The sequence below is a fragment of the Pithys albifrons genome, chromosome 3 (assembly GCF_047495875.1).
Source record: "Pithys albifrons albifrons isolate INPA30051 chromosome 3, PitAlb_v1, whole genome shotgun sequence".
Classification (NCBI taxonomy): Eukaryota; Metazoa; Chordata; class Aves; order Passeriformes; family Thamnophilidae; genus Pithys; species Pithys albifrons.
This window is the reverse complement of record NC_092460.1, coordinates 60,224,183-60,246,327: the sequence shown is the minus strand read 5'-3', so window position 1 is coordinate 60,246,327 and position 22,145 is coordinate 60,224,183. Positions and strand designations below refer to the sequence as shown.

General features: G+C 39.5%; 1 protein-coding gene across 2 annotated transcripts in view; it reads left to right on the top strand.

Annotated features, from left to right (window-relative positions):
* TMTC2 (transmembrane O-mannosyltransferase targeting cadherins 2) overlaps window positions 1-22,145 on the top strand; it is a 240,895-nt gene that overhangs the window by 86,129 nt on the left and 132,621 nt on the right. Inside the window, exon 2 of one of the 2 annotated variants that reach the window (XM_071552136.1) lies at window positions 20,663-21,233. The exons of the other annotated variant lie outside the window; for it this stretch is intronic. Within the exon in view, the coding sequence (XP_071408237.1) occupies window positions 20,663-21,233 (571 nt within the window). The remainder of the gene's footprint in view (window positions 1-20,662; window positions 21,234-22,145) is intronic. 2 annotated transcript variants of the gene reach the window in all.

Here is a 22,145-nt window from a genome sequence, read left to right as displayed (position 1 = left end):
AGATGTACTCCTATGCATGTCTTGTTGAGATCTGCAATGTTTAGCACTGCATTGTATAAATGTCCCTGCAGTTGCAATTAGTCCACCAAACCTTTGCTCATAAGGTAAGGCCATATAAGCTTCAAAGGGGAACAGCTTGATTTGCAGAAGCCTGGTTTATTTTGTAGAGCTAACAGTTGGAGAGAGGTAACTTCTTTTTGTAAGCACATTTGATCTGGATTAGAAGGCTATAAACCTAGAACCAGTCACCCATTTTCACATTTGCTTTTTCGAGAGGAAGCACTCTTTCATTTCTGGTTAAATGACACATAATTAAACAGCTGTGGGAGGTGAGGGAATATGTTTATGTCCAATTATGAATTCCTATGTTTTATGAATAGGAGCTATGATTGCAGCTATCCGTGTAGGTTAGGACTTCCATTTTGTAGCAGAAAACATGCCATGTCTGAAGACTTCAAAAAGGGACATAAAGGGAGTTGTTGTCAGTGGGTAGCTGTAAGTTTGTAGAACATGGATTGCTTAAGGCAGTAATTAGTTTTTTCCCTAATTTCTGTCCCTATTGGTCTCTAGCATGAGAAATCCTAGTGACGGGCAAGAACAATGAAATTACTGCTTTTAAGACAGGTGTTCTAGGACTGGGATCCAGCAGCTAGGGGCAGACAGAAACCCCCTTCCCTGAGTTCTAGTGAGAGCCTCACACTTGCTTCCTGTCTAGTCTTTCCTTCTTTTCCTGAATTAATAATGAAGTTATGAAGGGAATGGATGAAGTTTGAGTGACTTAAGGTTATTTCTGTGGTCAGCGGTTGTATTTCACTGCTCAAGGAAGAGAATGGGAACTAAGCAGTGACTGGGATCTGCCTTGCTCCAGCCCCATGGGAACATGCAAGATTCACTGTGCTTGTGCTGTTTTCCAAAAATAAGACCCTCTGTTGGAAAAACTGTAACAGAAATACTTCCCTACTTTTCCCTCCCTTGCCTCTGCCAATCAAATGAGAACCAATGTAGTGCTCCATAGCTCTTTGTTTGGAAGAGCTGGAAGCACCTGGTTTTAAGAAATCAGTTGCAATACAATAAGGATTTTGCTTTAATATAAAGAGCTTCTTAATATATGATCTAATTAATCCTAATAACCTCTGCAATATAAAGTTTTGCACCATCTTCCTCGCTGTAAGTCTGTACCTGTAAAAGTAGTTCACATGTTATAACTGCATTGTTCTTTCTGACCTGTTGCAACTTCTCTACTGAAATATTTTTGGCTACATTTAAAGAACAGTTATCCACTTAAGCAAAGTTTTTTGTATTAATACTAAGTAGACAAGAAACTGAAAAATGTACCAAATATATTTTTATTATATTCAAAGTGAGATTTTCTGTATTTATGAGAGTTTCAGGAGTGCTGAGGAGATATGCCAATATTTGAATATCTGTTTTCCCTATAAAATCACTCTCCTAAAACCAAGCAGTAATTAGTGTATATCAAAACCAATGACCAGTTTTCTTTGTCTTCTTTCCAGACATGGATATCTGGGAGTATCTGCTTAGATCTGATCTGAATGGCAGAGATGAAGAGGGTTCTACACTTGTTTTGGAGTTTGTACATCACAACAATGAAGTTTCATTTCCCAAAAAAAAAAAAAATCCCCAACAATCCATGCTATAATTTTCTAGTAGATAAAACCAGAAGCCTAAAACTAAAGAGTCTAATTATAATTAATTGAAAAGGTCTTCTGTAGAAGCTAGTGGCAGTGATTTGCATAAATTCTTATTAAGGTGAATAATGTATTTTCTTCAAGATCCATTAAACAAACTGTAATCAGTTGAGCTTGAAAAACCATCACCATGAAACTTCAGTTTAAAGTAATTACACAGCCTGTATTTAAGTTCTGAAAAATTACAAAACCATATCTAAGAGACATCAGCATCCTTCAGACAGTAAGAAGCCATGTAATAAATACCAAGAGGAAGAGTGGATTGTTTTTCCTGGCTTTAAGTTAATTGCACAAAAGCATAACATGGGTGATGGGAAGGAAGCACAGTGGGGTGTTGTATCAGAGTGAGGTATCTGCAAATTAGTTTTTGTGCTATTTTAAGGAGGAAAATCTAATGAACTGCAGGTACGCCACAAAAACTTTAGTATTTACCACCTCTACCTTATGTGGTGAATCCTGTACTGCAGGTTTGGTGCTTTTTTTTTCTTTTTCTTTTTTCCTTCCTATTTCAACAGTTAAACTGAGCTGGCCATTGAAAGTTTTACTTATGTGCAACCAGAAAATTTGTCTATATTTCTATCCTCTTTTACTTTCCAGGATTAATTCAGATACAGTCTTTCAAATCACAGGTGCTAACTGCTTAGATTGTCTTTACCCTGTGTTTAATTAACAATTTTTCTTTCCGAGTTAGTCCATTTGGTGATAGGAGCTGTGTGGAATTCAGCTTGGAGCAACCATTAACTTCCTTTAACTTATTTTAGCAATCTTTCAGATGCCAGGAAAGGTGGAGTTTCAGGAACTCAGAGTGTCTGCTGTTCTTGGCAATACTTTCCTCTCTTTATTTAAGGCCATAAAGAAATGAGCAATTTATAAAAAGGTTACTGTACCAACAGTAATAAATCAGTTTTATTAATTGATTTTTGTTATTACTGAGAGGAGCAGTGGATCCCTTCCTTGGCGTTTAGTGAGAAGTCCTGCTTTTGTACGCTTTTATGTTGCAGAAGCCAAACTGAAAACTTCAGATGATAGCACTAAATCAGCTATCTAAACCAGCAGTTCCTTGATTGTAGTGTGTATATATATTCACAGTTATATAACTTATTACACACTGTTCAAAGTAGCAGTTGACCAGGCTGTAACTGGTACTGCTGGCATTGGTGTGTGACAACCTTTATTATGGCAGCTGTTCAAATTAAAAATTGTCACAATTTGATTCTATTCTATTACATTTTCCTTGCTGTTTTCTTTTGTTTGGTATTTACAGTCTGAAATATAGACATGGGGCCATGAATTGCAGGATAACTGCTAAAAACTTCATTCTCTTTATTTGTATCAATTTGGCACTTACTGTCCTAAAGAGAGACCTTTTTATGGTAGATAGCAGTACCACCAGCAAGAAAACAGGGTAAGTATAACATTTGTTGCATGTGATAGCAAGTTTGAAACATCTTTGCTCTTTCTTATCAATTGTCATAGCTTTTTTACCTTCTGAATTTGTCTTACTTTAGAGACTTCAGCTGTAGGTTGAAACAGACTACACTGATGTTTTCTTGTGCTATGAAAACCTCCCTCAATAAAACAGGAAAAGGTTTGAAGCTTCTTCATTACTTTGGGGCTCTGGACCCCAGAATGTAAAACTGATGGCATGTTTATTTTGTACCAGGATGTCATTAAGACTGTTGTTAATGGTAGTTATTTTTGAGTGTTCAAATCAGAATTTGTTTCTGATGTCCCCATGTCATTGTGGTATTCCTGGCAATATGAGTTAGCTGTTACAGTTTCTTTTAATGACCTTGAAAAACAAAGGGGTTATTCTACTTATTAAAAAAACCCAAACAAAAGCGCCCAAACAAAAAACCGAAACAAACACCCAAAAGAACAGAGCCAAAAGACCTCAAAACCCCAGTAAGGTGGCCTGAATTACTTTCTTTGTTTTGCGATAATTGTCACCGTTATTTCTTGTTTTATTATATTGAACAATTTCTGTATTTCTTTTGTCTGTCTAAGGGCTTTTAGTTTCTTTATTTTACTGTTACAATTAAAATGCACCCAAAATGCTGCATGACTCATCTGTAGAGGAAAATACACACTGAAATATCTCCAGATAAAATCTGTTGTGATGTTTTCCTGTGTTGCTTCAGTTTTTGATGATTTTACATCTTTTTTTTTTAAGAACTAATATCCCAAGGCTAACTGGTACATGCTAAGATTCACTTGAACAGTTCCTTTATATGTTATGGGAGGTCTATAAGTGATGGGTGGCCCAAAACCCAAAGTCACCATTCTACTCAAATAAACACACAAAGAAAGTACGTGCAAGACCTTTAACTCTTACAGGAGCTTGGCTGTGTGCCATGCTTCTGACTTAATGGAATGGCTGAGTTCAGGGTTGCCTGGGGCCATAACCACAAATAAGCATATGTATCTCTGAGGTCACTGAAACTGATTTTATATTTTCATAGCTATTGAAAATAACTCACCTGACTTGATTTATACATAAAATATCAGAATATCACCTACAGAAGTGACCTTTAATTTAAACATTCACCTGTTTTTTTGGCCAGTAATATTAAATTTAGAGCAGCTTATGTCTTTAGAAATACTATTTTATTTTTCTCAGAAGTTGATGGTTAGGCATTCACTGTAAGATTGGGTTTCAAGCAGAAATGTCTTCCTGTGCAGTAAGGCTTATACTCGGCACTGCTGCAGTTCTCAGTTAGACTCAATTCCATTTCCAGGGATGGGACTTCTGACTTGTAGCCAGCTGGAAAATGTGATGGCAAGTTTTTGAGTTTCCTGTGGACTCCCACTCCCTCTTATGAGCCAGAACCCACCTCTGTTCCACACTGGTTTCTACATGGACTTGGACCTGATGATCTCAGAGCTCTTTTCCAACCCAATTGATTCTATGATTCTAGGAATGAGAAGGAACTATAGGAGATTATCAGATTGGTTTGAACGGGGTATATATGGCTGTCTACATGCATCGTCTGAGTAATTTTTTCTAAAATTTTGTTGGCTAGCAATATCTTGTCTCAGCATTTCTTTGGGTTTCCTTAAAAGAACATGGCAGTCTACAATGAAGTCTTGATATGCCTCTGCTGCCACATTGTCTTAGTGGATGGGATGTGCGAGTTGGGTAGCTGTACTATTTATTATGTCATAATGAATTTCGCAGTGTCTTTCTGTGTACCACAACATGTGAGGAACCTGGAAAATTTATCATGGGTACACAGCACTGTATTATTCCAAACAACTAATTTCCTGTGGTGAGAAATAAATCTTTAATTTCTGATTACTTTGTAGCATGATCAATGCTACAAAAAAGTGCCCCAGAAAGAGAATCAAGTCTCACAGAGCAGAAACTGCTTATTCTTTATTATGTTACTCTAGGTTGATTTTATTATGCAGGCATAAATACATCCTGCTGTTTTATATGACCTGGCAAACTATAATTTTCTTCATTAAATTTACAGTGGCTAACAATGCCATGGTAGGCAGCAAAGAGGAACTCCGAACTCTCAAGAAGTAACCTTCCCCAGCATTCTAGGCAATAGGTATTCACTTAGTTTATGTAAAGGTTCAAGTGGACTGTCTAAAAAAAGACCTTACATTGCTCTTTCTTAAATGATATATAAAACACAGGTAGTGTGCTCTAGCTGAAAACAGGCTGTGTTCAAGCTCAGACACATGAGGTTGAAGCTGCTTCTCTCCAAGGTGAAATGCTCTATTTCTTCCATCCATGCGTGACAAAATGAGATACTTGAAGAGAATACATTAACCCTGTCAACAAACACGACGACACTGTTTTTCTGTTTTTGAAGTCTGAAAGTGCTGACTGACCTCCCCCAAGGCAGCGTGTTCTTTGATTCGTTTGGGTCACCTTCATTGCACTGTTACATGTTTTTCTCTTAACCTACCTGTGGTTTTTTCCCCATGTCTGAAGATTCTTCTTATTGCGATCTCAGCCAGTCCTCCTTTGAATAGAGGGGCAAAATTATTACTCTTCTTTAGCACTGATGGAATTTTGAAAGCCAACTTAAAATTTCGGTCTTAGTAAAATACTACATGAATTGTGCTCTCATAGACCATTTTTGTTTGATGTAGATTACTGAAAGATACAAGCTGTTTACTTTTTTAAATGTCAACATTTGTGATCAGCTTTCCTTCATAGGTCTTTCCAGGCAGAACTTAGAGCTGTCATTGTCTAAAGGCCAGTGTTATGAAATACCATAGCCTTTTTGTGGCACTCAAGTTTCTCATCTGCCTAGAAAAATGCAGTCCTCTGGTGTGCTGCTGTCAAGGGCAGTTGGATGTAAATGTTAAAATAGGGAAGTTGAGCCTGGCAGTTAAATACTGGTTTGATCTTCCAGTAGATCTTCGGAGCTTCATTTATAGAAGGATACTTCTTTGGTAATTTAAAGAAAAAAAAGCCCATAGAAATCACTAGTAGAGAAAAGTGCAAGCAGTTGACTAGCATAGAATTGGAGTAACTTGAAAATCTGGCACTGTTTTGGTTCAAAGCAATTTGCTTTTTGTATTTCAGCTTGACTTGACTTAGCTCTAGTTTTATTGTCAGGAAGATTATCAGTTATGTGATTCAGGTAATGGCTCCAGTTTACCTGAATTGCTGTCTGAGATCCTTCTTACTTACTGCCTGACTCCCAGCAGCTGTTCTAAAATGTAGAAAGGAATGGGTTTTGGTTGTTTTGTTCTTATGCTTGGAAGTCTGAAAACTCTTCAGAAAGGCTGTAAACGCTTATGCCAATTGCAGTTGATTATAAAACCTGCTGGTTTCAGTGACACAAAGTGGAGGTTATTCCAATAGTAATGCGAATTAAAGCTAATGTAGCAGAAATCAGGATTTGATCCTGTGTGTTTTGATAACGTAATTCAACTAATTTGTCATTTCCTGCCTTTTCAGTTCAATCTTTGACTGCATTCCATAAAATCCTTGAGAGTATGCTGGATGCAAACTTGCATGTAATTGCAATGATAAAGCCCATATTTTATTTTTTTTCCCCAAAGAACTGTGATTACTCTTCTTGATGTCATTCCTAAACTTGCCTATAAACTGGGTGCTCTTAACCAAGGAATTAAGAGAAAATAAAATTTATTTTAAACACTGCTGTGGTATCAATTTCTAGTCTTTCACAATTGCTCTTGTGTGCCACAAACTTGCTTTACTCTAGTGAATCCCTGCATCTTGATAAACTGTTGAGCTATCAAGATGAAAGAAATCAGGAAAACTAATTTCAACCATTTTCAGTAGGATCCACACTTTCCAAGTTAGTGAGTGCCAATCTGCTCTATTAAAAGTACTTTTATCAAGGGCATCCCTCAGGGCCTCCTGTAGAGAAGTTTAAGAGCTGGAAAGAACATGATTCATTCATAGAATTATAGTATCATTAAGGTTGAAAGAGATCTCCAAGATCATCAAGTCCAACCTTTGGCCAAATACCACCATCCCCCCCTAAACCATTCCTTAGAGTGCTCATTTTTTTGAACACTTCCAGGGATGGTGACTCTCCCACCTGCTGGAGACCCTGCTCCAGGGCTATTCACTAGAAGTCATTACACATCTTTGTGTGAAAAAAACTGGTTGTAATTATGTGGGTTGTTTTACCTTTTGGTAGAATTTAGTTTTCATAAAAATTGGTTTTGACATAATGCTGTAGCAAGGTCCATTTTTTTTCTACTAAAAAATAAAATTATAGAAATGCTTTCAGGAACTTCTCACATGTCTGTGACAAGGCCTGAAGATGAAGTCTAGCTCCATCACAAATGCTTTCTAAGTAGATTTTAGGCCCTCTATGTATTTTGTAGGAATTTTGTGTAATAGAAGTCTTGAGAAGGAAAAGTGCTGCACTATTTTTAAATTTGAAATCCTCTGAGAAAATACTGAAAATATTTTGATTGATTCACTAGTGAGTAAACTATCATCACAGAGAAATCTAAGCCTCAACTACATGTTAACCTTTCTTACTGTGTTTTCTATCAACCTTGTTTTGCTTTGTGTGTTTCCTCAGACTATTTCATTGAAATGGCAATACATCATTTGGTTTGTGATCGTGTAGCTGGACTTTGAAGGTGACTGAGAACAAATTCTTGTAATCCTCAGGAAGATTTCCCTTGCCCTCCTTGTTTTTGTTTAGTAACTGCCTTTAAATGCGACTATGGCTACAATCATCTGTGACTGCATATCAGACAAATTGGTAAACTAGATTAGAGCTATAGAATTGACTTTGAAGACAAGTGGTATCTGGAAAGCCAAATTTTAAGTGGAAATGCTGTCTGAAAAATGGTATCTTTTGTAGTGTGTTAATATCTGGGCAATCTGTCATATACATAATTGGGCAACTTGTGAGGGCAGTTATACTAAAAATGGACAATACTGCAAGAAAAAGTACCCAAGAGTTCTAGTTTCTTGTCATAAAAATAGTCCTTTAAGGCCTCAGCATAAATATTTGTAAGATACTAAAAGAACCTAAATGAAAAATGTGTAATCTGTACAATATTATTAAAAAAATCCCAAATCCAAGCAACCCACCCCACAAATCTGCTAACATGTTATCCTTTGGGTAGCAGAAGTGATATTGGGTGTACAGTCGGTGTGTGTCAGAACATTAGTTTTATGCATTTATGTATCTTTTAGTGGGGCTAAAGGGAGAAAAGAGGAGACCTCTTGTCAATGGGAAACTGCTGTGTGGTCACAGATTGCCAGGCTGTTAGTTCGTAGCATGGCCCAGTCTGTGCTTGCCAGTTCTGTGGATACGTAAAGCCAAGGTGGGTCTGCCTGTTCTCTGAATCACTTGATTCTTAGGGTGAGTAACATGGACATGACCAGTGATAGCTGGGTCTGGGATTGTTTGGAGTTTTTTCCCCTCTCCCCCCAGTATGGACATTCTTCTAAATGAATTCTAAAAATAGTATGAATTGACCTCTGTTGAGATGCATACACCAAATTGCTTTCACTGATTAGATTTCGAATAAGGCTTTTCAGTTAAACCAGGAAAAGTCTAAGTTTAGACCAGAACTTTGTTAATGAAGAGTTGTTTTGGTGCTTAATAAAAAGGCATGAAGAAAGGAACTTTTGCACAAAACCTTGATGCATTTCTTTATCCTTTTTTCCCTCCAAAAAAGAAATAAAGGAGGGTGCCTGTATGTTATGTTGTGGTTCCTTCTCTATTCGTTATTTCTATATTTGTATGTGCTCCTGGGTATTCTCTTCAATACTTCTCTAAAAATCAAAATCAGAGTACTGCCTAAAAATTAATTTAGACTTTAAATTTATTGTACATAAGAGTCATGGGCTTAGGCATGATTCTGTATAGACTCCTTGAACTTTCTGAAAATGCTGTATCGAAAAATAGATTAAATGAGGCAAAAATGTAATTTTTCAAAAATTAAATGCTCAGCTTTTGTCTCAGTATAGCCTGCCCTATACTGGAAAGAACAGAGAACTGTATAGTCATGGGACTGATGTATGGCTGATAAACTCTACTGTGTTTTGCTACATTATGTGTGTCTCTTTTTTCATATAATGGCTTAAAATGTGTGTCTCTTAGAAAGGCTTTATGTATATTCAGAGAGTAACCTGTCAAAAAAAGTAGTTTGATATCCGTACTATTAATTTGGTTAAGAAAATCAACATGTCTACTTTAACTGCTATATTTTCAAGCCTTAAAATTTCTGTCCTTGTACTGTTGTGAGTTGCTTTATGGTGAAGTAGCAAAAATTATTTATGTTTTATTTTTTCAATGGAAAGTGGGAAAGAAAAATAGTATAGTGCAATATTCTACTGCAGAACGGTAAATCTAATATGGCCTGCTGGGCCTATGCGGTATCATCTCAAATAAATTTGAAAAGGGCAGCAGAGGTTCCAACTATGAATTCTGACCGTTCTTCAGAAGCTGGTATTACATACATATATAAAGTTCTTGCCAGGCAGTAGTGTGGCACTGAAGAATATTTTAAAAAGCAACTTTGAATGTGTATTTTAAAGAATAGGTATCAGGTAAGTTCAAAGCATCTTGAAGTCTTAGAAGAACAGAATTAGCAATTTCCTGTTGCATGGTGTAGTCAGGAGTGAAGCTAGTTTATAAAATAGCTGTGAGAACAGCAGGAAGCATTTTCTGCCTTAAAAATGTAAGTATATTTTCACCGACCTATGGTAAATGCTGCAGTGAAGCAAGTCAGGGAGCAGACACAAAGACAGAAGCTGTTCTTATGTTTTTATCAGCTTCCTCTTGAGAGGACAGTGATGGTAATTCATTGTTGAGCATACGAAAGTATTAATTACTTCTCTCATTCCCCTCCAGAGTGTGTTTCTTATTTTTAACCTGTGCATGAATAATCAAATATTACTGTGCCAGGCAGTTGGAATTAATTAGGGTTTCAAATTTCCATTAGTCCATCTTTTAGTGTTTGTTATGTTAGGCTAAATCTTACACAGAGAGGGAGTGGGGTGCTCTTTGAGTTACTATTAGGGCCATATTCTTTCAGCATATGAGAACACACTTAGAATGGAAAGGCTTACACTATGGGGAACAAGTCAGTTCAAAGCCTTTATAGTTAGCTTTTGAAATATTTATGTTCTGAGTGAAAAAGATTTTTCAAGCCATCTTGACCTTCTTGTAACTAAAATATTTTGAAATTTCAGTTATTTAAAGTTTTCAAAGCTCTCTTAGTCAATAAGAAGATCCAATACATGTGGCATACTTCGGTGTAGTTAAGGCAATTCCTGTTAGCATTCAGTGTTATGTGTAAGTATTGCCACCACTTCCTTCTTTTGAGCAACAAAAGAACTTTGCATCTTCAGTTGCAAAGTTATGAAGTCCAGAAATGTGGAGCTCATGGGCTGCTGGATCACAGCCAGTTATTGATAGACAAAGTCAAACTGCAATTGTTAAAGTCATTGATGGAAATAAACAAGGAACAAGTTACCCTGCTTAGATGTCTTATGTATGTCATTGTGCAGTGTATAGAAAAATTGTAGAAAGTTTGTATGTTTTTATACTGTGATAGAAGACCATAACCTTTCTATGTGATTTTGTTCTTTATTTTCTTGAGGATTTTCATTTATTTGTCTGTCTTCATTTTTGGCAGTGTTTTCCATCATCTAAGCATGTAGTTACAGTTGACTCATCCACCTTTCCACTCTGTATCTAATTCAGGAAAGTTATCCAAGAAAGTTTTATGAGTAAAACACCACTTCCAGACCTACTTGTATTTCCTGTTTGTTCTGGTACTAAAGTGACGTTCACTGTGGAATTGCTATCATAGTCCAAAGTACAGAATTAAAATTATCATTTATTACTATATTTTCCAGAGGTCCTGTACTAACTCTATATAGAGATAATAGCTTTCACTAGTGATTACATAAGGTACGAAAATTATTTTAAAATTATATGTTGTCTTCAGTGTTGGAGTTCTGAGTTTGATGCATTCAGATATTTCTATACAGTTAGAAAAGGACCATATTATTGGCAGAAATTAACCAGGCACAAGGTTCTTGTAAACTAATTTCTCTTTTGTGATGTTAGGTTTCAAAAATGATTTGAACCGAGGTGTTTTCTTCAATCTGGTATGTATAGACTCATTCTCAGAGCTAGCTATCTCAGGATGTTGCATATCACTTACCTAGTTGTTACCTGGTATTTCCTATCTGAAAACTGCTGAATTACTACATTTTCCATAAAGATTCATCTAAGAACAAATTTTCTTAAGAGCAACTGAAAGCTGCAACTTGAAAGCCAGAGGATTCAGGAATGTTGGTCTCCTGCAAGTGTCCAAGTTGATACACAATACAGAAGTGGGGTTTTTTGTTTTATTTTTTGTTTGTTTGTTTTTTGGGTTTTTTGTTTGTTTTGGTTTTGATTTTTTTTTTGTGAAGTGGCATGAGTAAAACTTTACTGTCTGCAGGATTTGTAGCTAAATTCCACTTTTACAACTGTTGAGAAAGAATGAACTTTAATACATAACATGTAAGACATAATTGCCACCAGAATCCACCAGAATGGCAAATAGTTCCCTTGAGTCCATAATTAGTCCACTTAGATGAATGTGTTTTCATGTACTTAGACTTGTTACTTTCTTAAGACATCTCTACATACTAAAGAGTATCTTCTGATTTTTACGTTATCCTGTCAATACAGACTGCATATATGTTGTATTCTGTGGGCAAGTAGAACTCTCCAGAGTATGACAAGCTCTACTTACCTGCTTTCTGACCACCATGTGCCTAACAGATAGCCTGTAAGTAGCTTGTAGGATTGACTCAGCTGGTATATGCTCTGGGAGTGAGAAGCTGGTTGTACTCAAAAAAGCAGTCTCTGGCTTATTTTCAATCTTGTCTATACAGGGAACGTATAATCTGGAAAGCATACTTAGGGTGTCTCATTAAGATACACAGTTAAAATACTCTAGGGTGCTGTCCTATTGCTATTGATGAAGAAGGACTAAATACTATTTTAAAAGGACTTTGAAGAAAAGCAGTGAAGAACTTCGAAGTAGAGACTTGCCAGTCCATCACTGCCTATCTGTTTTCTGTGAGAGAGGTCTGGTCAATGCCTTCCGGTGTGCATGTTTGGGATTTCTCCTTTTCCTTTAAAATACATTGTCTGCTTCAAACGCTGATGTTAATTGTCAGCATATGGGGACCATTAGCAATACTGAAGCTGGATATAAGGCTTAACTGGTTAAATCACTTTAGAATGTTGTATCTGTTTTTTTACAGTAGTGTTAACACCTGGAGAAGTTTAGCACCAGTGCAGACATTTAGGACATATATAGCTGTTAATTCTAAAAACATCTGGAAATTTTTTGTGTGTGTATGCATGTAGATGTGCATGTGTGAATGGCTGGATCTCCAGCATTTTAAAGGTTGATGGAAAAAAGCTCAGTGAATTGTGCTCAAGGTGTGTATTGACCTGGGCAAATAAGTGGTTTATGGCATGAGGCGGAAGGATTCTTTTGAGTGGATTAGAAATGAGGATTTTGTCTTTACAGTTTTTTGTCTATCTTCACCCTTGCATTTCTGAAGAATTCTTAGCTGACTCCCATTCCTTCCCCTCCCACACCACAGCGTGTCTAGTTGTTGTATTCGGAATAAGATATCTTGCTCTCCTGGGATGTGTGAAATGGGCAGACATTGCAAATTGAAGAAAGCAAGTTCCCTTACTGAGTCTGCAACCCTTATCAGGAGCTGCTTGAAAGTAAAAATGCCAATTGCATTAGAATTTTGAGAAATTACTTTCTCGGGTGACCTGCTACCTTTTAGCAAGAGTTTGCAGTTCTGCTGAAGAATGATGAGTGCACTTGGAAGGCTTCTCTCATGATGGCCATTAGCAAGATTGGACTAATCTGCAGGACGTAACCTCAAGGTAAACTGTGAATGAAGCAGCAGGCAAGGCTAATAAGATGTTTTGTAGTTTCCTTTATCCCAGAGTCTTTCACAGAGCCTGCAATTAATATTTTTTTCTATCCGTGGAGAGTGAGGGTGGCTGCTAGCATGGGATGCTTTAGTGGGAGCATGCTTGGTACTACCTGCCAGGCTGGGAGGAGGGGTTGCTCTCAGAATTACTGCTGAAATAGCTAACTAAGCAGAGTTAACCACTTGGTAACTAAATTAAAAACAGTCTTGCCCCGACCAAGAGCTGGGGCAGCCCCAGCCTTGGGCATTGGGCACCTCCCTAGGAACAAGGACAGGCTGGGATATAGACCCAGCTCAGTGAGACCATCATCTCTGAAGCTGACAGGAGGTCCTGGGACTGTGGGCAAGGTGTGGGAGCCTCAGGTTGGGGTCAGGTTGTAAAGGCTCATTAGTGCTCTCGGGACCCTAATGTGAACAATTTAGTACTACATATTTTTATTGTTTTATTTTTTTAGATACAGAGCTTGTATTTGTCTCCCCTTCATAGACACAAATATTTCACTTCATGTTTTTCTCAGCACTGCAGTTGCACAATCAGGTTAGGGATGCAGGTGAGCACAGCCTGGCTGGTTGTGCATGGGCTGGATGCAGCCCACAGACTCTTTCTGCCTGACCTCTGTCTTCATGTTACTGAGACCTCGTTCACTTTTATTGAGAGTAAAATGACACAGAACTACTTAGCTGTGGTATCTCAGGTGCTTGTGTATCTACATCCTCCTGTGCAGTCAAGTCTAATGTTGGCCAAGTGTATTTTACAATGTGAAACAGAGTAGTTGTTGACCTTTAACAATCAACCTGTGTAAGACTTGCTTCCTTGCTGTAAGACCTTCAGATTTGCTATTGTATTAGACTTTTCTAGTATCCCAAAACATTAGCTAGTCTTTTTTTTTCTTAGAAATATTTGTTAAAAAAATAACCATACAGAAAGAAATTTTAACTGTATTTAAAATCTTGATATCTCAAAAATACAGCATTTGACCCGACTAAAACACCGAGTAAGCTGGAACTGGCAGCTTCTCTATGTTTTCTGCTGACTGGAGGTTCTAGAATGTGTTGCATTTACATGCACAAGAAACTAGGAGCATTTCAGAATTGCCTCCTGAAATCTATTCCCAAATACAGCCTGATCAACCCTGTATCTTCAGGGCTTCCGTTGGATTTTTTTATTGTGTGGGGTTTTTTACTTGTTTGTAATAATTTTGTTGCTTCTCCGGGGACACCCCCTTGTTGCGGGGGAGAAGCTTGCGTGCCCTCATGAGGTTGAGAGCTATACTGGCGGTGGTTTGTGCCGCCGGTAGGGTCTCCCATGCCAGACAGGTCTCAGCTGAAGGGTCAGACAAAGTGTGTCCATGGGCAGGATGGGTTCGCTAGCCGTCTGGCAACCATCCTAGGAGAAGGACAACTCCAACCCCAAACCTGGGCAGATGGAGCTCATTTAGCCCTGTAAGGCCATTCATCTAAGAGAAGGATACTCTAACCAAACCTACGTCCTGAGGTATTCGCTGTCACCGTCCAAGCTCGCTAGGCCGTGGTAGAGGAACCTTAGGAGTAAAGAGTGGGGCCAGTTCTGCACACGCTGTGCCTCACCTAAAAAATCCATTGCGCAGGCTCGAAGGGTTCACCCACATTGCAAAGCCCTGTAGCGACAGGTGAGGGTCGAAAACAGCAGGTGATAGGAAGCAGCTGGAAGCCGCAGACCCAACCCTGCATGCAGGCGGTTCAGGATATGGGTCATTAGAGACTTGACCCCGGAGATGACAGTCTCTTGCGGCAGCATCCTGAATGACCAAGCAGCCTTTTCTAGGGACAGCACTGCTTGCTCCACATGGAGAGGGGCCTAGCAAAGGTGGCCTTAACAAAGCTCATCTCCACACCCAGCTGGATAACCGCGGCCAACCGGCATCTTCCATGCGGTCAAACAAAAACAAAGAGATTTCAAAGGCATACACTTTCCTGCAAAGGTGTGCTCAAACTGACACTCGCATGTTGGAACATCAGAACCATGCTTGATACTGGGGATAGTGGACGTCCTGAGCGTCGTTCTGCTCTAATTGCCCATGAACTGTCATGGCTCAGCATTGACATTGCCGCTCTCAGTGAAGTTCGTCTTCATGAGGAAGGCAGCCTTAAAGAATATGGTGCTGGCTACACACTCTACTGGTCAGGCAAACCCAAAACCGAAAGACACCTTTCAGGAGTTGGCTTCATGATTAAAAACTCCATTGCCTCCAAACTTGAAAATCTGCTGACAGGTCATTCCGATCGCATTATGTCCTTTACGCCTCCCTCTACACAACAAGCAACAAGTTGTTCTTTTTAGCATATATGCCCCAACTCTCCAAGCTGACCCAGCAGAAAAAGACAAATTCTACACAGACCTGCGCCGCCTCACCCAAAATGTTCCTGCAGATGTTAAGATCATAATCCTTGGTGACTTCAATGCCAGAGTAGGTAAGAATTCTGAAGCCTGGAAAGGAGTCCTGGGCAAGCATGGCGTTGGAAACTGCAATGACAACGGACGCCTCCTGCTACAGTTTTGCACAGAACGGCAGCTCACCATCACCAACACTATCTTTCAACAGAAAGACAGCCTGAAGACAACCTGGATGCATCCTCGATCCAAGCACTGGCACCTCATTAACTATATCTTAGTACAACAGAGAAATGTCAGTGATGTCCGTCATACTCGAGTGATGCCGAGTGCAGAATGTCAAACAGACCATCGCCTTGTGCGCTGCAAACTTAACCTCCACTTCAAGCCCAAACCTAAGAAAGGTGGCATTCCAAGGAGGAGGCTCCAAGTCAGCAATCTTCAAACAGCCACAGTGAGAGACAGCTTCCAGGGCAACCTTCAAACTGGACTTAAAGATAATCCTATAGATCCCTCTCCTGAAGCGCTTTGGCAACATATTAAAATTGCATCCTGCAGTCCTCTGAAGACTCCCTAGGGTTCTCCTCCAAGAAAAACAAAGACTGGTTTGATGAGAACAATCAAGAGATCCAGGAATTGCTGAAGAAGAAGAGTACTGCTCAGCAAGCACACCTTGCTCAGCCATCTTGCCATATAAAAAAAGCCACCTTTTGTGTTGCATGCAGTAAGCTCCAACAGAAACTTTGAGACATCCAGAACAAATGGTGGCTCGACCTGGCAGAAAAGACACAACTATGCACAGATTTGGGTGACCAAAGGGGATTCTATGAGGCCCTGAAAGCAGTTTATGGACCCACACACCAGGTTCAAAGCCCCCTACTCAGTGCAGATGGTCAACTGCTTCTAACAGATAAAACCTCCATCCTGAACCGATGGTCTGAGCACTTTCAGACTCTCTTCCGTGCCAACCGTGTAGTCCAAGGCTCAGCAATTCAGCACATTACACAACAACCGGTGAAACATGAATTGGATGCCGCCCCTACTATGGGAGAGATACTCAAGGCCATACAACAGGTGAAAACTGGCAAGGCAGCTGGGGTTGATGGAATTCCACCTGAAATCTGGAAACATGGAGGTCAAGCACTCCATGCCAAATTCCACGACCTTGTTGTGCGTTGCTGGCAACAAGGGGAACTACCACCAGATCTCCGTGATGCAGTCATTATCACCCTGTACAAGAAGAAAGGAGAAAAATCAGACTGCTCAAATTACCGAGGTATTACTTTGCTCTCCATTGCTGGTAAAATCCTTGCAAGAATACTTCTGAACAGATTAGTACCCACTATTGCAGATCTTCTACCTGAAAGCCAGTGTGGTATCAGAGCCAATAGGAGCACCACAGACATGGTGTTTGTTCTCAGACAACTGCAAGAGAAGTGTAGGGAACAGAACAAAGGTCTCTATGTAACCTTCGTTGACCTCACCAAAGCTTTTGACACTGTGAGCAGAAAAGGCCTGTGGCAGATCTTGGAACGTTTAGGATGTCCCCCCAAGTTCCTCAAAATGGTCATCCTGCTACATGAGGATCAGCGTGGACAGGTCAGATATGGCGATGCACTCTCTGAGCCCTTTCCAGTAACCAATGGTGTGAAACAAGGTTGCGTTCTTGCACCAACTCTATTCACAATCTTCTTCAGCGTGATGCTCCAAAGAGCCACAGCAGACCTCGATGAAGAAAACGGCATCTACATCCGATATCGTACCGATGGAAGCCTATTCAACCTAAGGCGACTGAAGGCCCACACCAAGACCCTGAATCACCTTGTTCGTGAGCTTCTTTTTGCTGATGTTGCCACCCTCGTTGTTCACACAGAAGCAGCTCTGCAGCGCTTAACATCCTGCTTTGCAGAGGCTGCTGAGCTTTTTGGGCTGGAAGTCAGCCTGAAGAAGACGTAAGTTCCCTACCAACCCGCACCTCAAGAAGTCTTCCATCATCCCCACATCACCATAGGCAATTCAGAGCTTAAGTCAGTCCAGCAGTTCACCTATCTGGGAAGCATCACTTCCTCAGATGGTAAGATTGACAAAGAGATAGACAACAGGCTAGCAAATACATATAGAGCCTTCGGAAAACTCCATGAAAGAGTCTGATGCAATAAACACCTGAAGAAAAGTAGAAAGATTAGTGTCTACAGAGCCACTGTACTGTCTACTCTTTTATATGGGTCTGAATCATGGGTCATCTACTGCCACCACCTGCGGCTTCTCGAACGCTTCCATCAGCGCTGCCTCCGTTCAATCCTAAACATCCACTGGTCTGATTATGTGACCAATGTGTCTGTTCTTGAACAGGCAGGGGTCAGCAGTATCGAGGCCATGCTGATGAGAACGCAGCTGCGCTGGGCAGGGCATGTCTTCAGGATGGAGGGTCACCGCCTTCCGAAGATTGTGCTCTATGGTGAACTTGCCACCGGCTGCCGCAAGAGAGGAGCCCCGAAGAAGAGATACAAGGACTCCCTGAAACAACACCTCAGCCTTGGCCATATTGACTGCCACCACTGGTCCACTCTGGCCTCCAATCGGGATTCATGGAGACACACCATTCACGACGCTGCTGCTTCCTTTGAGAATGCACAGAGAGTCAGTTTTGAGGAGAAAAGACAATGCAGAAAGAACCGTTCCTTGCCAATGTCACCTAGGGAGACGTTCCGCTGTGCCTTTTGTGACCGGACCTGCCTATCCCGTATCGGCCTTTTTAGCCACTAGCATGCTTGCAGCAAGAGTGGGTAGTGCCCTTCTCAAATCTTCGTTCGTGAAGCCTAGCCATGATGATGATGAATAATTTTGTTGCTAAGGTTGCAAATAGAATTTTACTGAATTACTGTCGGCTTAGAGGGAGGGCTGCTCTCTTCAGAAGCATAGCAGCATTTTGTTTGTTTTATACATGTGTACTGATAGCCACAGTTTTGGGATGCGGAATGTTTTGTTTGTTTGTTTGTTTTTGGTTTTTGTTTTTTTTTTTAAAGTGGTTACATGTCGTCAAGTATTGAAAGTGGCCACATTTGCAAAAGATATAATAAAAGCTACCATTGCATAGGAACAACCTGTGCACTGTCTAGGCTCTTTGTAGCAGAATGCGGTGCCTCGGAGGAGGACGGTTGTGCTGGCAATATTGTTGCCACTTATTTTCTTATTGTTTCCCCCCCAATTAAAAAACCCCAAAACTTTTACAGTTGAAAGTTTTAACTCTGAATCTTGATAGCCATTCTTAGCCTTTGGGAGCCTGGAGTCTAAATATATTTTTTCCTCAGAGAATGTACTCTTTCTTGCCTAACACCTGCTTAATTTTTGCTGAAATCCTATTTTTCCGATTGTGATTCTGGGAGAGATACTACAAACTGATATCACACACAGAGGAATTAGGTTTCGGGAAAGGACTACATGGAAGGACAAGTTAAATAATGTGAAAACAAAGATTTTGTTTTCTTCCAGTGTTCTTTTGTGACTGGACTAAAATGAGAAAAATGGGGGGGGGGGGGGTTTGGGAAAACAAATACAGGCAACCTGATCCACTGCATAAGCAGAAGTCAAAATGAAAATTTTCAAATATTCTAGAAAGCGTCATCAGATCTTTAAAGGATTTAAGCTGACCTTTCCATAACCTCTATATGCTCAGAAGCAAAAGGACATGCTGAGAGGAAGCGTGTCTGAAAGCATTACAGCAGTTTGCTCTGGACAATGGAAATGCTGAGCTGCATGGTATTTGGAGTATTTGCTGGAGATTCTGTGGTGTAGTATATCAGTGTTTGAGGATTTTTCTTTCCACAACAAGAACAACATTTCTGAAAGTAATACAGTAAAAAGTAAAACCCAAAGGATTTGGATACAGATTTCAAGGAAATGGAGAATTTGAGGGGAGTCTTGGAGTATGAATTAGAGTCATGCATTTAAAATGTGGTCTTGTATTTCACACCTTTTTTTCCCTCCCTCATCTGCATTGAAAATTACTAATTACAAGAGGATATTTGTTGGAAAGGCAGATAGAGGATATGAGTAAAGAATTAGATATAAATCATCCCTCTTGTTTAGAATTTTGAATAGAAGAGTCTTGAGCTGGCTGGATTCTTAATTACCGTAATAAAATAAATGCTAAATGAGTTAAGCTCAGTAGTAACAATGCGTGTTTAAATAATTGCTTAAATACAAGTAACTAATTAAATTCTACTTATCTTTTTGTACTAAGCAGGTCTTGCACCTTCTCCCGCTGCATAAATTTTAAATGCAAATCTTTGGATTTGTACAAACGCTATAGTAGACAGACTTTATAGTAACGAATTAGACATGGAGACTGCTAATGGCTGGCACTAGTCCTTGCCAGGGTGTTTGAAAGCATAAATGATGAAAACTGCAGTGGTTTTTCTGGGATTTTATTTCTAATCAAGCTGACAGACTTGAAGTCATAAAAGTAATACAGTGTAAAACCATTTCCCCCCCTCTATTGTCACTACAAGAACGTGAAAGAGAAGGTATATTTCCACCTATAAAATATTCTGGTTTTGTCTCCATCAGAGTGTTAGCAGAAAGTGTTGTCAGTCAAAATATGTACAGGACAGTTTTTGGAGTGCCCTGTACAGAAGCAGAAAATTGCATGCTCCTACCGACTTCAGTATTTATTGTTCATCTGTGTCAGAGCGATTTTCAAAATCTAAATTAAAATTTCAATATGAAAGGCTAGTTGGGGTTTTAGTTCTGAATTACTGAAGGATCCATTATTTCAACAATAATGTTTGCAAGTTTTTCACATTTCTTTTACATTTTAATTATAACTCATCAAATCTTAACCGATTACTCCTGGTTAGACTCACAAGAATGTCACTGAAGGGTGTTTTAATATGTTTTAATTTAATGGAAACAGTGTAACATCTGTGTCTAATGTTTTAAAAGCCAATTTATATGGAAATTTTGCTCTAGCAGGAAGTCAATGGATATGTAGTTTTTAACACCTCCTGTAAAAATTTAAACTTGAATTAAAGCCGCACCAAAGCAATGCCATTCTTTTGTGTGGTAGTAATGTGATTGCATTTTCCCAGCCTTTCTTTTGTACTCTTTTCCTTCTGTTAAAATGAAGCTTTTATTTGTCTTTTGCAGTCGTGCTATCAAGACAAACCAGGACCTTCTGCCTGAGACGCCGTGGATCCACATCTTCTACAATGACTTTTGGGGGACATTGCTTACTCACAGTGGGAGCCACAAGTCCTACAGACCTCTCTGCACACTTTCCTTCCGCATTAACCATGCTCTTGGGGGAATGGACCCGTGGGGCTACCACCTTGTAAATGTTCTCTTACATGCTGCAGTCACAGGCCTTTTCACAAACTTCTCCAGGATTCTGTTTGGAGATGGGTACTGGACTTTGATAGCAGGCCTGCTGTTTGCATCTCATCCCATCCACACGGAAGCCGTAGCGGGGATCGTAGGAAGAGCAGACATTGGAGCCTGCCTCTTCTTTCTACTTTCCTTGATGTGTTATGTGAAGCACTGCTCTACAAGAGGTTCCTCACCAAGTACTTGGGGCTGGATCTTGGGAGCGGGGCTGTGTGCAGGGTGCAGCATGCTGTGGAAGGAGCAAGGAATGACTGTTCTGGCCATTTCAGCCGTGTACGATGTCTTTGTGTTTCATCGACTGAAAATGCATCAGATCATTTCTGCTTTATACAAGGTGAGTTGTCTTTGCTGTAAGCTATTTGTAAGGCAGCAGTCACTGTTAAACAGGTGTTAAATGAGTTTTCAAGTACACAATAATTCTTACTAGTTTAGTCAACTCCCAGAAATGAGCACAGATGTCTAATGCTGAAAGAACACTTAAACAGCTTCAGTATGGGGTTTTTAGATTTTGTTTAAACAATGTATTATTAGCCATTGCTATTACTTGGCACTTGGGATGGTATTTTTTAAATTACTTTCCTTACTTCCAGCAGTTCCCTCATTCTGTTTACTGACAAGCACTGGATATCTGAGTTGAGCACTGGGTATCTGACTAGCTTTTGCAAGAAATTCATTCATGCTCTTATCCTCTTGTATCTTGCAAACTCAGGCTTAGTTTGGTCAGGCGTGATAGCTGATATCATCTACCGGCTCCCTGAGGCAAAGACAGAGCTCTTACTGTTCTAGTTTAACAGAGATGCATGGGACCTGAGTGCCTTCCTTTGGCGTGTGTTTTTTCTTCCCCTAGTAGGAGCTATGGCTTAAATGTAATACTGCCTTAATGAAATAACTCTTTCTTATTTTTTAACTTCTTTCCCAAGAACAAACAAGTAAAATAAGCAAACAGAAAAGCTCACCAAACCCCCATAGCTTTGCTCTCCCAGCACTGCGCATGTATTTCGGAAACCCCAGCTGAAATCTAGACTCTATTACATCAGTTGCTATATGAATGAGTAAACTGAGTATATGTAATTTTCTTTTCAGTGAAATAGCTTTCTTTCAGAAAAGTACTGACTTAACAAAAGGAAAAAATGTTTTGTATGGATGTGTGTTGTCACATTTTTCAGTGAGACATAAGGGAAATAAAAAGCAATGAAACAAATCATGGCTTTGCAATCTAACTCAAACACCTTGATTTTAAAATTCT